Genomic DNA, 13925 nt, shown 5'->3' on the forward strand with positions numbered 1-13925 from the left:
CCAAACGCCTCATTCGGGGGCGGGCACGCCGGAGCCGCGGCGGGGGGAGAGCCCGGCGCTAACCCGCCGCGGCGGGGCCCCCTCAGCCGTGCGGGCGGAGGGGCTGCGGGAGGGCGTAGCGGGGAAGCAGAGGGACGGGCGCCTGACCGCCCGCCGCAGTGCTGCAGCCCGAGCGCTCCCCGGGGATACGGGCGGCTGGCGGGCCCTTGCCTCCGTGGCCCCGGCTCCTCTCCCCGTCCCCGGGTCCCCCTCCCCGGCCGGCCTCTCGCACGCCAACTGCGTGAGCGGGCGGGCGGAGGGAGCGTAAGGCGCCGTAGCGCTCACTGGGCTCCGCAAGGCGCGTACGGACTAGCGACGCTCCGAGAATAGCCCCGCAGAAAGGAGGAGGCGTTGTAACCGCCTCGCTCAGCCCGTCAAAGCCGGCGGCCATCTTTATTTCGGGCAAAGCCTGGCGGCCGCCGTGGACCTTTCACGCTCCTGAGCGTGCCCGGTTTCAAAATGGCCGCCGAGCGGTCCCTTTTTTATCTGACACGGAGCGGGAGGAAATAACAGTCGGATCCCGGGCTGGGAGGGGCGGGGGTAGGGACGCGGGGACCGCGGCGAGCCCCACGCCGAGCGGAGGGGCCGAGCCGGAAGCCGCCGCCGCTGCGTGCTCGGGGAGGCGGGCAGGGAGCGAGCGTCTGAGGAGCGGGGCGGAGGCGGCGAGGGAGAAGGAGGAGGAGGAGGAGCAGGCGGCGGCAGCGGCGGGGGGAGCGGAGCGGAGCCGTGCCGCGCCGAGCCGAGCCCGCTAAGTCCGTCCGGCCGCCAGAGCGGGCGCGCGTAGGCGCTGTGCGGAAGGGCCGCGGCCCCTCGGCGGAATCGGCGTAGGGGGCGTTGGAGAATCGCCGCGGCGGCCGCCGGGTTGGCTGGCGGGAGGCGCGCGGGGAGGAGGGGGCGGCCCGCTCGGTGCCGCCGCGGCTGAGGCAGGGAAGGAGGGCGGGAGGGCAGCCAGCCGGAGCCCAGCGTCAGCAGCGGCAGCGACACCACCACCGCCGCCGGCCAGCGCCATGGGTGAGTCTCCAGCCCGGGGCCGAGGCGCGGGGGGGCCGTGACAGTCCGAGGCGGGAGCCTGCGGCCGCGGGGTCTCCATGATGGGTGGGCTGGGAGGTAGCCCGGGAGTGAGTGGAGGGGGGGGGGGGGCGGGGGGGAAAGCAGCGGGCGCCGCCGAGACCCCCATCCCGGCGGCGGGGACCGGCTGCCGGGCGGAGCGGCGGCCCCGCCGCGGGCCCCCCGTCCCTCTCGCCGCCCCCCGCCTTCCTCCTCCTCAGATGCGGCTCCAGTCCCCTTCGCCGCCGCCCCCCCCCCCCGCAGTCACTTCCTGCCTCGCCGAAATTGTATAATGCCTGCGCGGAGCTGGGGAGCCAGGCGGCGAAAATGCCGGAGATATTTCTTCCCCCTCGCTTTCTCCCCTTCCCCCGCCATCCCTGTCCCTCCTCCCCTTTTCTCCTTTTGCGCCCAAATTTGGGAGGGAGGAATTTGCTGCAGGAATTAAAGCAGCCTTCAAATATGCGGGAGAGGAGCGGGTGGGACTGAAATCACGGCGCCGGGGGGGGGGAGGAGGAAGAAGAAGGGGGCGCCTGTGCGCGGGTGGGTGCGTGTGTGGCAGCGGGAGAGGGCTGAAGGCACCGCGGCGTGCTTGCCCGCCAGCCGCCTCCCCGCCCCTGTAGCTTCCCCCCCCCCCGCCCCGGGCTTTTTCGGAGGGCTTTCTGCCGCTCGGGTCTGGCTTTTATTTGCCGCCCGCCGGGGCGTGCGCGGGGCTGGTGGCCGCCTCCGCGGGGCGTCCGGTCCGCCCCCGCCCGGGCTGCCCCGGCCGGCTCCTGCCCCTGCAGCGGCGGCGGGCCAGGGCCTCGGCCGGTCGTTTTTAAAACAAAACGAAAAAATATTAAAAAAAAAAAAAAAAACCAACAAAAAAAGACAATTTACGAACAGCTTCCCCGGAAATCTGTATGAAATGCTTTATGAGCAGTTTCTGTGTGATCCCCTCGCTTAGCTAGCCAGTCCTGCAAAATAAATTGGAGGGTTGCTTAGCGTTTCAGGAGGGTGACTGGGAAAAGGGATGATTGCGTGCAAAGATTTTTAATGGGTAACTTAAGGAAAAGCAGCTAAACTTATTTTAGCATGAAGTTGTTGACTTCACGCTGATCCAGTTATGTACAAATGTAATTCTGTGAAAGACAATGTTCAAGAATCTTCTGTGTGCAGTTTGTGTGCCGCCTCCTGCAGATGAAAAATCAGTGAACAGAAGACTGTCAGAAGTACCCATTCACTGAATGTTTTTTTCTTGGCTATTGGAATCTCCCTCTGACTGACAGTAGCTTTAGGTTATGTTCAGTGAAAGAAATGCTTCCATATGTAGAAATACCTAAGATCTGTATTAATATCGGGACCAAAAAAATGTCAGCTTGTGTGAATATGCAGGCTCAGCTCCCATGAAAGTTAGAGGGGCCACTGCTGTTTATCTCGGCTAAAAGGTAGATCATACCTTCTTATGCAAGATTTTTTTGTAGTAGTAGCTTTTCAGTGCTAAGTGATAACTTAATTTCTGAATAGAACTTTCACTGAGATATCAAACTAATATTGTAAAGTATTTCTCCTTTATGATTCTGTCTATATATATTTTAAAGTTCTTGCCTGCTGAAACGTTAGGAATTGGGGAAGATGTATTTTTGTGTAGTGTTTAACATCTTTCACTTGATACCTGCTCAGTTTGTAATGTTTGTGTCTTGTTTGCTCTGTGAGATTACTAGCATCTTTGGCTGGTGACTTGTGAACATGAGAGCATTATTTCATCCTGGCTTCGGATAACTGCTTTTTTTTTTTTTTTTTTTAAGCTGACATGTGAATTACAAAAACCAATAAATAGAATTTTACTTAGAAGAGCAGGTTTCAAAAAGCCATTGCTTTAAAGGTCAATTACTGCCTTGTCTGTGTTGAAACCTGAATTGAAATGCAAGAACATCACCTGTTCTGTGTTTGCTACTATGGAAGAAAGGGTTGCTACTTAGTCATTCTGAAATTGAAGCAAATGCACTCAGAACTGTGCATATCAGTCTCTGTGCTGATAATAACTCACAGCATTTCCTTCAGTTTACCCACAAGGACAAGTGGCTAGTCTCAGTTAAAATGGTGCTTCAGATGCATACTCAGTGTGACAAACAAATGTATGTTTGTGTATAGATGGAGAAAAATCTGATTGTTTATCTTATGCAGAGGTAAAGGATCAGATTTGTCGTCTTTGTAAGCTAAAATACAATAGATTTTGTTTTCTTTTTGCATAAAAATGTCTAAATGTGCACAGTAGAACTTTCTTCTTTTTTTCTTTAACTGGCTGGCAACTTAGTGGTACTTTCATTACTCTCTTCCATGGGTCAGGCTCATACTTCTCATACTTTAGTTTCTTCAGTTCTAGTAGCTCAATGCTGCTGTGGTGGTGTTTTTAATACTATCTTAAAATACCCATTAAGACAACAAATAGTTATAAAATACAATGGCTACGGATTCAAAACCTCGTTTTAAACACAAAGTCAGTGAAGGAAAATTTGCCTCGGAGAAGGTGTAGGAGAGAGGTTTCTAGTCAGAACTGTAGTGTGACATACGTTTTTAGCTCTAATTTATTGCCAGACTGTTCACTTAACCTGTCTAGACCAGAGATGCGTATGTATGAGCGATGTTCTGTTTTCTGTAAGTTGGTGCTCTAGCTCCTGAAATAAGCTAGTTAATTGCAAATGTGTTCTCTGTAATTAGAATGGCATTTAGTCACCATTTAAGTAGTTTAGTTAAGTCTCGTTTAAATTAGTAATTCAAATTTGGGGTAGTGTTAAACTGTAGGCGGTCACAAACTATTCCCTAGGAGCGTTTGAATGTCTTGAACTGATGTTTATAGAATAGATGTCTTAGAGAGGTGGGGATGGTGGCATAGGTGAGGTAAAGACATTTCTCAACTGTGAGGGCCAGAAACTTGGTTCACAGAAACCAGTGACTTCCTGTTCACCTTGCCAGCGTGAGTTTCACGTATGTCAGGGGTGAGTCAAATTGGACTTTTTTTCCAGCCCTGGTTTAATGGTAGCATCATGATAGCTCTGTAATGTCATCAGGTAGCTCGTTTCTATTTGTGGTTTTTTTTTTTTAATAGGAAAGAATTGAATCAATATTTACTTACATAACTTGTAGGTTTGCCTTCTGCTTTAGTTTAATGCAGCTGCCCTGCAAAACCAGGTATTTGCTGCATTGCACAAGCATGGCTGTGAAGCTACTGTAAGTTATGACATTCTTTGTGTTACATTAAAATCAAAAAGTAACCAGTAGGCTCATAAGCACTTCAGAAGACAATATATATCCTTTTGACAGAGTTTGAGCTAGAGGTATGTAAAACACACACCTGACTAAACCTTGTTCTGATGTATGTCCTGGACTTCCTTCCCGCAAAAGTCACTTCTGCTTTTTGTGCATGAGCGCTGTTCCGCACTCATAAATGTGCCTTACAGAAACCCACCAGTCACACGCCGACTTCAGTGTCTGGACTGGTAGTGCTGCCACACAGAGCGGTGCACTGCCCAGTGCAAGCCCTTCTTAAAGCCACTTATGGGGAATCTGTTCTTCGGTGGCTCTAGCTCTGTATCTTAATTTCAAATGGCTCTTTGTGTGGCCATTTTCATGCCAGATTTCTGTCATTTAACGCAATGATAGTTCAGAATACATTTGCAAATAATTTTGGAAGTAGTATTACAGAACAATAACACTATGGGTGTTACATTCAGAAGCACTTAAGCAACTAAAATAGAACTGAATTATTTCTTAGTAGCACAGAAGATTTAGAAATTTTTTTTGTCAACATTGAAAATCGCATCTCAAGATGTAGGTTTTTTTAATTGTTTTTTTTTCCTGTTTTACGCTTAACAGTTGTGTGCTTTTTGGTTTGTTTTTTGTTTTTTTTTTTTACTGAGATAAAGATGTTAGGACTTACAAGCAGGGGGAGGATTGATTAAAACATTAGGGAGATTTCTCCCTTTGACCCACTGTAGCTTTAGGGGGATCAATATTAAGATGCAGCACCTAGTTTTGGTGTCAGCATTTTAAAAATAGAGCTTTTTAAATTGAAAGATTGCATCATACTCACAAAAGAGGCGAGACCTGAAGAAAGAAAAAAAAAAAAAAAGATTGACTTTAGACTTGTCTTTCATTTGACCACAAGAAAGACCAAGGGGTGACAGTGGTCTTAGAAGCATGCTCTCAAAGGAGAGAATATCACGTACTAAGCTTTTTCCAGTGCTTTGGGGTAAAGCATGACAGGAACAACGACCAGAAAAAGAGAAATGTGAACTAAATATGTAAGGCATGCTCTTTAAAGTTGTTGGTGAGTGTTGAGCTACAAAGTAGCAGTTTATCAAATTCCAATCAAAGTAGTCTTATTATATGTAGAAATCAGTCTATCATACAGTAATGTTAGTACAAAGAGACCTTTTAGAAAGGCAGCCGAAGTCATTGATGGCAGAATTTCTGGTGTGACATTTGTCTGAAAAAGCGTTGTAGGTCATTGCAGTTGATGCTGAGAAAAATGTAAGATGGCATGAATGTTGGTACTGGTGCCAGTGGTTGTCACTGTATTATGGTCAAGCAGATTATTAGAAGAATAATGTATGAAATGTTACCTCTTTTTATATCTCATACATTAAAAGACCATTCATGTAATGATTCAAGTTGAACTTTAAATAAAATGAAACTTGACCTAGTGAGGTGGTCGAAATTGCCAAGAATGCTTAAGTTAATGTTAACATAAAGCTTAAATCAAACCTTTCCCGGTTTTGGCCAGTTGGAGTGCTTTAATCTCATTTATGTGTAATTCTTTCACAGTTTGCAGGAAATTTTAGTACGCCCAGCAGTATTTTCAAACATGTTGTGGAAGGTGGCAAAGCTGAGCTACGCGAGCATGCAGACCACACCCGAACGAGACATAAACAGCACGTGGCAGTAATGGAATAAGATTGTGATGCTATAGTACCGCAGGAATATATATAAGTTATAGAAGCTGTTAATATGTTTTGGAGGGCTTTACGGACTTCATTCATCTGCTTAAAAGTAGTCCTTCATGCTAATGCAGAACTCATAGCTTGCTTAATGCTTTTGTTTAACGTTGACCTATACCCTGATTGGAGGAATAAGAAGATTCGGAAAGCCCCAGAGCCAGTTTGAGCCAGGAAAAGGAGACATACTAACAAATAGCCTAAAAAAACCAGGAAAGATAAAGAACCCACCTAGAGATGAGAAAAAGGACCCAGTGAGAGAGAAGACGACCCCAGACGTGAATGTTACTATTGGACCAGACTATGGTGTGAGGGGCAGGAATTTAGATTGTAAGGGTATAATTGCCCAGGTATTTTAGTGTTTGGGGTCCCTCTCCGGAAGCACCCAGCTCAAGCTGTCTATATTTGTGCACCATAGATAGAATAAATTATGCTTTTTATTTTGAAGGCCTTGATTAGAGATTCTGCTTCAGGGAACCTAGGGTTGAGCCTGAGGGAAGAAGAAGCGCCTGAGGGTGAGTGTGTGTGTGTGAGGAGTCGAAAGGGGCACCCGTCGGCTCATGGGAGTTGCCCGCTGGGAAGGGACTCTGGTCCTAGCTGTTAAAGTCTCAGGTGGTATGTGTGCAACTCCTTGATTGGTGTGTGAATGCTCAGGCAGTGGCTTCTGCCTTAACAAACAGTATCCTCTGCTTTCCTTTTTGTTCTTTCTTAAGAACCTTATCATGCAATTTCATAGTTTATGCTGGTATAACTGGACTGCAGCTGAAAAATATTGTCTTGATTGTATTTTTTCTCTTCTCCTTTGTGTTACCTCTAGTGTTCAGCTCAACTGGTATGATTGGATGAGCTTGCTGATGTGAAGGAAAGTTAACCTTATGGTAGAGTAGTCTTCAGCTGGGTATGTGAGCTAATCTGGCTTGTTCCCTGGCTGTACAGTTACCAGAACTGATACGAGGGAAGCCTAAGTTCACTCCTGACGGTACAGTTGCTGGGTGAATCTGTTGGCCAGCTGCTTGAAAGGTGGCAATTCTGCTGCTCTTCCCACCCTTGCAGCAGTGCCTCTTTGACCCGACAGCGAGTCAGTTCATAGAGCTCAACTCTCAGGAACTGTCTGTTTTTTCTTTCTCAAGATTGTTTTTCTTGCTATCAATTGAGCTCCCTGAACCTTTCATATCATGGGATCACAGAAGTGTTGGCATGAAAAAAGAAATGCAAGTGTGCTCTAGGCAAGAGGTGGAACTTCAACCGACCATGGGAGTAGACAGGTATGCGCAATCTTGGTTTAGTGCCTTTTTCAGACTGGTGTAACATGGCACTGCTGCAAAGAGAAGCGAGCTTGATTTTTCTGTTCCACCCAAACACTGTATCTTAACGTAGGCTGAAAGTTGTGGTAGTGTGCCCAAGGCAGCAGAGATACGTGGTAGCTGATCTAGTTGTACAACTTGTTTATTTCCACTCTACCAGTGGTTAAGATAGGGAAAGAGGAAAACCCTATCCTGTTGGAGGAATTAATGCTAGTGGTTAAGAAGGTAGTACTCTCCCCATGGTGCTGAGCTGGTGACTTAGCTGAGGATAAACAGAAGTGAGCAAACTTTAATGGCTCTTGTTTCAGCAGCTATCGTTTACTCCTTGAGCACTGAATGAGTGAGGTGACTTGCTTTTTATTATCTACTGTTGCATCATTACCTACGATGTTTATGGTAATACTAATATTAGCATTAGGACTTTCTTAAGTGATGTGCAAAACTAACGCCCTGACTAATGAGGGCTGCAGAAATCTGGCAGTGCGGAGGGTCTTGTAGTCCTGACCAGATCCTAACTGTGATGTTACCTTAAGTAAGTTGAGATACCAGTTTTAGCTGACTTCTTGTCAAAAACAAAGCAGTTGTGAGGCATTAAAAGCTGTTGCTGGAGAAACATAATTTTTCTGGAAGCTTTCTGACAGCAGAGATTTTTCTGGCTGTGCAATCTTACCAATACTCACTGTAGCTTTTTAAAATGAGAGTGCAAAACTCGGAGTATATGACTCAAAATCTGAGTTCCAGATGCTAGCTTAAATGCAATTGAATGCTTTCAAGTTTGGGACAGTGAAAATTTCCAAAGTAGAATGAGGCCAAGAAACCCATCTTCTTATTTCTCCCACCCTCCTGCTTCTGGAAACAAACGCTTCCTAATTGTAGTTAGTAAAGGTATACTAACAAACCAAGAGATTGAAGATTAAATTAGTTTCCTCTTGGGAGGCTTCGCCAGATGGTGCAAAATCAAGGTCTGAGTAATCTCTTGATGATGGGTAAAGGGGAGCCATCCTCTTGCCTTCTTCTGCGTTCTTTATTTTTTTTTTTAGCACTTAGTTGAGGGAGAAGTTACAGAGGAGAATAGTCTGCAGACTGCTGCGGTATTAGTTACTGAAGCTCATGGTCATCTCCTACTGTTCAGCTGTGCCAAGTATTGACCTTCAGTGCTCTTATTTGCAATTCTGTGGGCATCTGCAAACCTGTAAGTTTTCAGAGCAGTGGAAGGAACCTGCAGTTTGTAAGTGACAGACTGAAGCAATGGGGAACAAGACCTTAAAGAGACTGGGGCAAAAACTACACAATATGGTTGTTCAGTCCTTTTTGTTGTAAAGTTGTGGATAGTGAGTAAAAGGAATCTCCTTTTTAATCAGTTCAAGGAAAAATGTCTTAATATTACAAGTTCAAAACAATACTGAAGACTAGATGCTTGAAAGGAGAAGGTAGGGGTGATGAGCCCCCATCCTATAAAAATTTGGCAAGGAAAGCTGGGAATTTGAACAGGGAGATTTTTCCTTACCGACAGTTTCAAATTTAATTAGCAAGTTAATTTTTGAGCTGGTTGGTGTTTGTTCCTTTTTAGGTGTATAAAAGGGGCCTCTGTAAAAGGTCTTTGAGATTTGTTGTGTTCTGAATCCTTAAACAGTTGAAATTTTCAGCAGGTGAGTTCAAAATTATATCAGTACTCACTGTTTTATGCAGATCAAGTTAAGTTATTTGAATGTTAATACCTTAGTAATGAAGGGACACTGACATCTTTTTTGTCCAAACGTGTGCAAGAGTTGATTTTGGAGAAGACTTTGAAAGTGATTAAGACACAGCTTCTCCAAAGAAATGTTCAATGGATGGCCTCTAACCTGGTTGCTGAATGAATTTCACTTGGCCCTACTTCTGTGTCTCTGGCTTCTTGCCTAGCAATATGCCTGCAAGGCATCCAATATCCCCTTAGGTAAAGGTGACTGTCTTTTGGTATGTTCAATTCTTTGTCCCTGCAGGTGGCAACAACGATCTTGGGTTTCCTGTTCTTTTGAATTGTGTTTCTGGTTGTGAATCTTGGCCATCAAGTACTCTGGTGTGGCAGCCGGGTATGGAGAGGATTTAACTCTGTCTAAAATTTAGCAGGGCTAATCATGCAGGATATCTGCTCTACTGGTATACATGTTGGACCATATAATGCATGGTCTTCACAGCCAGCCTTGTTACTAATGCCAAAAACAGAAGTACTTGGGAAGTTGAGAAACTGACAGATAAGGTGCTGTTGATCACCGGCATGGTTTGCTATCGAGCTGTGGCTTCAGTCCTTGCAGTCTTTAGTTTCGACATCCAAGGCAATTAGACCGCTGCTGTTCTGGATGCTCTCAAATGGGTTGCCTTCCTCTTTGAAAAACGTATGGAGTAAATGCCAAGTTAAATTAATTCCTTGACATGGAATAAATGAAATCAAAACTTAGAGTTTCTAACTGCCAACTTGTAGAAAAACCACTCATCTGTAGTACCAATTATATATTGTAATAGTCTTTAATATTAAACCTGGATGATACATTTGATTATCAGTATGGACCATTTTATTATCACTATGGACCATTCTTTCTATCAGTTTGCATTGCAACCCGCAGGGAAACAATCTTAAGTTTTACTTACTATCTTCCTTACACAGTAATTATAATGGGAACTATCTTTCTGTGGTATCTCTCTAGCTTAAAAATAAAGGCAATTAAAAACAATGCAGCCAGCCAGCTGTGTTTCAAAACATCTAAGTTTAACACATGGAGAGGTTTTTGTTAGTTGGCATAATTCTTTAAAATAGCACCTGCGTCTCTCTTTTTATCTTCTTGGTCTCATTAGAATTCTTTATATTATAAATACAGAACTCCTCAGACAGTGTGGAAATAGTTAAAAAGTAAAATCCTCTAAGTATTAGTAATTTAATAATATCCTTAAGGGCCTCTCCTGGTACTGTTTGATGAACCTAGTAGTAGAAGAATCAAAACATAAAAATAAACATGATTTCATAGTATCCTGAAAATTCAGTTTATAATTGAAAGTCTAACTTCTGTCTTTTAGTGTCATTAAAATATGCTGTCATGGTGGGAAATGAATGCTGTGGAAAAATACCTAACGTGCTTCAAGTGATTAAAAAATACGGTACCTTAACTTTGAACTACCACTATGCTTTTTTTCATAAAAATGTGTTTTAGATGATTAGTTGGTAACAGCTTGTTAATGATGAGATAGTCGCAAGATATATTTTAATTTTTCCAAAGAAATTGCTTGTCTGAGACAAAAGAATCGGTGCTTTCAGAAGTACTTGGGTTTCACTGTTCCGGGGTGCTGGTTTGCTACAGCACAAAAATACAATAAACCTTAAAAGACAAGTGACAGGGACATGTCTTTTAAAATTTTAGGTTAAAGTGTCCTTCTTGGTGAAACCTACAGGGCTTCTGAAGGCTTCTATAAGTCAGAGCTTGAGGTGTTCAGCATAGAAACTAGTATAGGAAAATAAGAGAATATACAGAAAAACAGATGGCTTCCATATGGGAACAAGTTGCATCCACCATACAGAAATGTATGGTAAAGTAACCCTAGTTACTTTAAATGAGAATTCCTCATGTTAACAGAAGCACCAGAGATGAAATACTGTAATTTCTGTCATGATTTTAAGGGGAACACACTTCACTTAGAGCGTGTTGAACATACTTGAGTATTTCTGCATGAGTGATTCACCTATCATTAGCATTTCTGCTCCTACATCTTCAAGAAATTTTACTAGATCTGATAGTAGCCCTTTAGGCTAGAAATGTAACAATACTATTTCTTGTATTGCCATCCTTACAGCTGCTTGAGGAGGAGAATGGGATATACTACTGGGGAGTTCACTTCTGTCAGTATTCAAGGCATAGAACAGAAGGGTGTGCAGAGTGCACGCCTGCAAATGCCTTTTTCCGAGTCCCTTGGTTCATATACTGCCAGTTGGATCGCAGGAATCTACTCTTCCTGAAAAATTCACTCCTGTGCTTGGGCAGACGTAAGATGCCCTTACTGTTGCTGCTGCTTCACCCAGAGATTTGGGATAGGAGAGGGAAGGAATCCATTGGTTTGATTTTTTTGTTTGTTTGTTTGTTTTTTTAGATAGGTCTAAACCTATAAACCATAATTTATCACCACCTTCTGAGTCTTTGTGTTAACTGACCAATCTGTGTAAAAATTTTGAAGGAAAATGCAATGTTAAGGTTAACCTGAAGAACTGAAAAATGCTCAACAGTAACTTAGATTAAAAGGAAATGGCAAAGGAACTAAATGATACATTACAGCATGATACTTTGATGTGTTTCTTAACACTTACTGTGCTTTGTTGCTTCTTTCTACTATGTTTCCAGTGCTAAGGAAGACTCTTGAAATGGTCTCCAGGTTGAGGCGTTAACTTACTTTCTGGAGAGTTTCTGTTTCCTTAAAAACAGCTCTTTTCAAACCCATGATTTAGTTGATTTCCTAGGAGATGAAAGTAGTGTGAGATAAAACTGCCTGAAAATTGCCACCAGGTTGTTTTGTTGTTTTTTTTGTTTTTTTTAATTCTTTTTAAATCTCTTATTTGCATCTCTTTGGGAATCTGCCACAAACTAAATAGACAAGAGACATGTTAAACATGAAGTGGAGTACAGATACTTTTTTTAATTTTGTTTGGTGTTTGGTTTTTTTTTTTGCTTTCCCTTGGAGATTTTGTATCCAGGAATCTTTCATAGCTTCTTTTCAAAATATTTTCCCTTTGCATCTTTCATCTTCAACCCTTGGCTTAGTGGTTGTATTGGAATGAACATTCAACAATAGCAAAACTCAGGAGGAGGAGTTAGGAAGAAAGGTTAAAAGTAGTGATAGGCACACGAAGTGATGTGTGGTTAATGCTTGGTCTACTGCTGTTCCTGACACTAGTTCCCCGGCTGCCATTTTGGTGACCTCTTTCTGTAAGCTTTCCTGTCTCCTGTGCTGTTTCTTGCTGTAGTCATTTTGACCCTTGCTTTATGGAGTGGAAGATAATTGGTCACTTTACTGTCAAATTTGATTTTGAGTTGGTCATTTCAGTTAGATGCAAGTTGCTATGTGATGGTGGTTTGCGTGCTGCTTTCTGCAGGCAGACCAAGGCTTTTTTTAAAGCCAGAAAATGCACAAAGAGAACAAGAAGCTTTAAAATTGTATTCCTGTACTTTTAAATTGTATTTAAAATGCACAAAAAAGGTTTACTTTTTCTTCAAGGAATTAGTTGTTTAACTAATTCTAGTGAAGGATGAACTATTACATAAAAGCTGTCAATATATGTGGCTGGCCTGAATGTTCTGTAGAGTCATCACAGGTAGAACTTTTAATCTTGTATATTTTAGTTATACAGGCCTGCATTTGTAGTTTGACAGCCTTTTCCCCCTCCCCCCCTCTGTCTATAATTAGTTTTGTTTTTCTAAATAGTTGAATGACTTCATTTTCCCGTAGTTGTCTGCTTTCTTGCACTTCTTCGGCTGCTTTAAGAACTGCAGCACTGCCTGTGTTCGCTATAGCTGCTGCGGTCTGTGCACAGTTTGCTCAGGCATGCCCTTGTATACTGTACGCTGGCTCTGAAGGCTGGCAAATTTCTAACAGGCTAGTGTGCCTGCTACAATCCCTTTGGAGTTTTCTGCTTTCCTTCTGAACACACTGCCTGTAGCTCAACAGATGGACTATGCTGTCTGCTCTTTCTGATCTTTACAGTGCAGAATCCTTCCTGCAGAATCCTTTTGCTCTTAGACCTCACATGTGTTTCAGAACTATCTTTTAATAAACCAGATGATAGTGTCTGGCACAGGAAAAGAGAGAGAGTCTAAAGCTCACTCTTCACCTATACTCACTATGCCCAGTGAGATTTTGAGGAACAGTTGAATTGAAAGTGCATTCACTGGATCAGTGATTGAAGTTGCTGATTATTGACTTAATCAGCTTGCTCCTAGAGACTGAAAGAGATCCTAATTTCTTAATTGTGGTTATGCATCGAAAGGATTTTCTTTTTTTGGATCCTTTATGAGAGTAGTTTTAATTTTTTCTAATGTAGGCAAGACCCTGGGTTAACACTTGGAAGCCAAGTTGTCTTATTATAAAAGAAGGCCTTTAATAGGTTTCTGCTGTCTGCAGTTGATGCCTGTTTGAGGGAATAGAAGTGCTGATTTCCTTTCCATCAGTACTAGACTTCTACCATGCAGATTATAGCAGACGTTACTGACCTGGCAGATATTTTTACTTTACTTTGAATAGTGAAAGGACAAACATGTTTGTAGATGTTCAGCATAAGTGTAACTTTACAGCTAGAGCTGATGAGTTTCCCCCTTTTATATTGTTATTTCCATACTTTTTAAATGCAGTATTTTTTTTTTTAATATGGATTCCGTATATCTTAATGTTTTTTGGGGGGGGGAATCTAAGTTAAGGTACTATCTATTATATTAACAAGTGCTCAGGGCTTGTAGAAGCATTACTACACTAAATACTGCTACCTAAAGCTCCTATTTTAAGAATGCAGTAACAAAACCTGTTAGTTGCAAGACATGTGCAGTTGCTG

General features: G+C 43.4%; 1 protein-coding gene across 1 annotated transcript in view; it reads left to right on the forward strand.

Moving 5' to 3' along the window:
• The first annotated feature begins 3927 nt into the window (after positions 1-3927).
• The window catches only part of SEPTIN7 (septin 7), an 80933-nt gene continuing 70935 nt past the window's right edge, over positions 3928-13925 (forward strand). Inside the window, 2 exon segments of the mRNA XM_050915881.1 lie at positions 3928-4039; positions 10813-10820. Of these exon segments, the coding sequence (XP_050771838.1) occupies positions 3928-4039; positions 10813-10820 (120 nt within the window).

Source organism: Gymnogyps californianus, chromosome 2, assembly GCF_018139145.2.
Source record: "Gymnogyps californianus isolate 813 chromosome 2, ASM1813914v2, whole genome shotgun sequence".
NCBI classification, from domain to species: domain Eukaryota; kingdom Metazoa; phylum Chordata; class Aves; order Accipitriformes; family Cathartidae; genus Gymnogyps; species Gymnogyps californianus.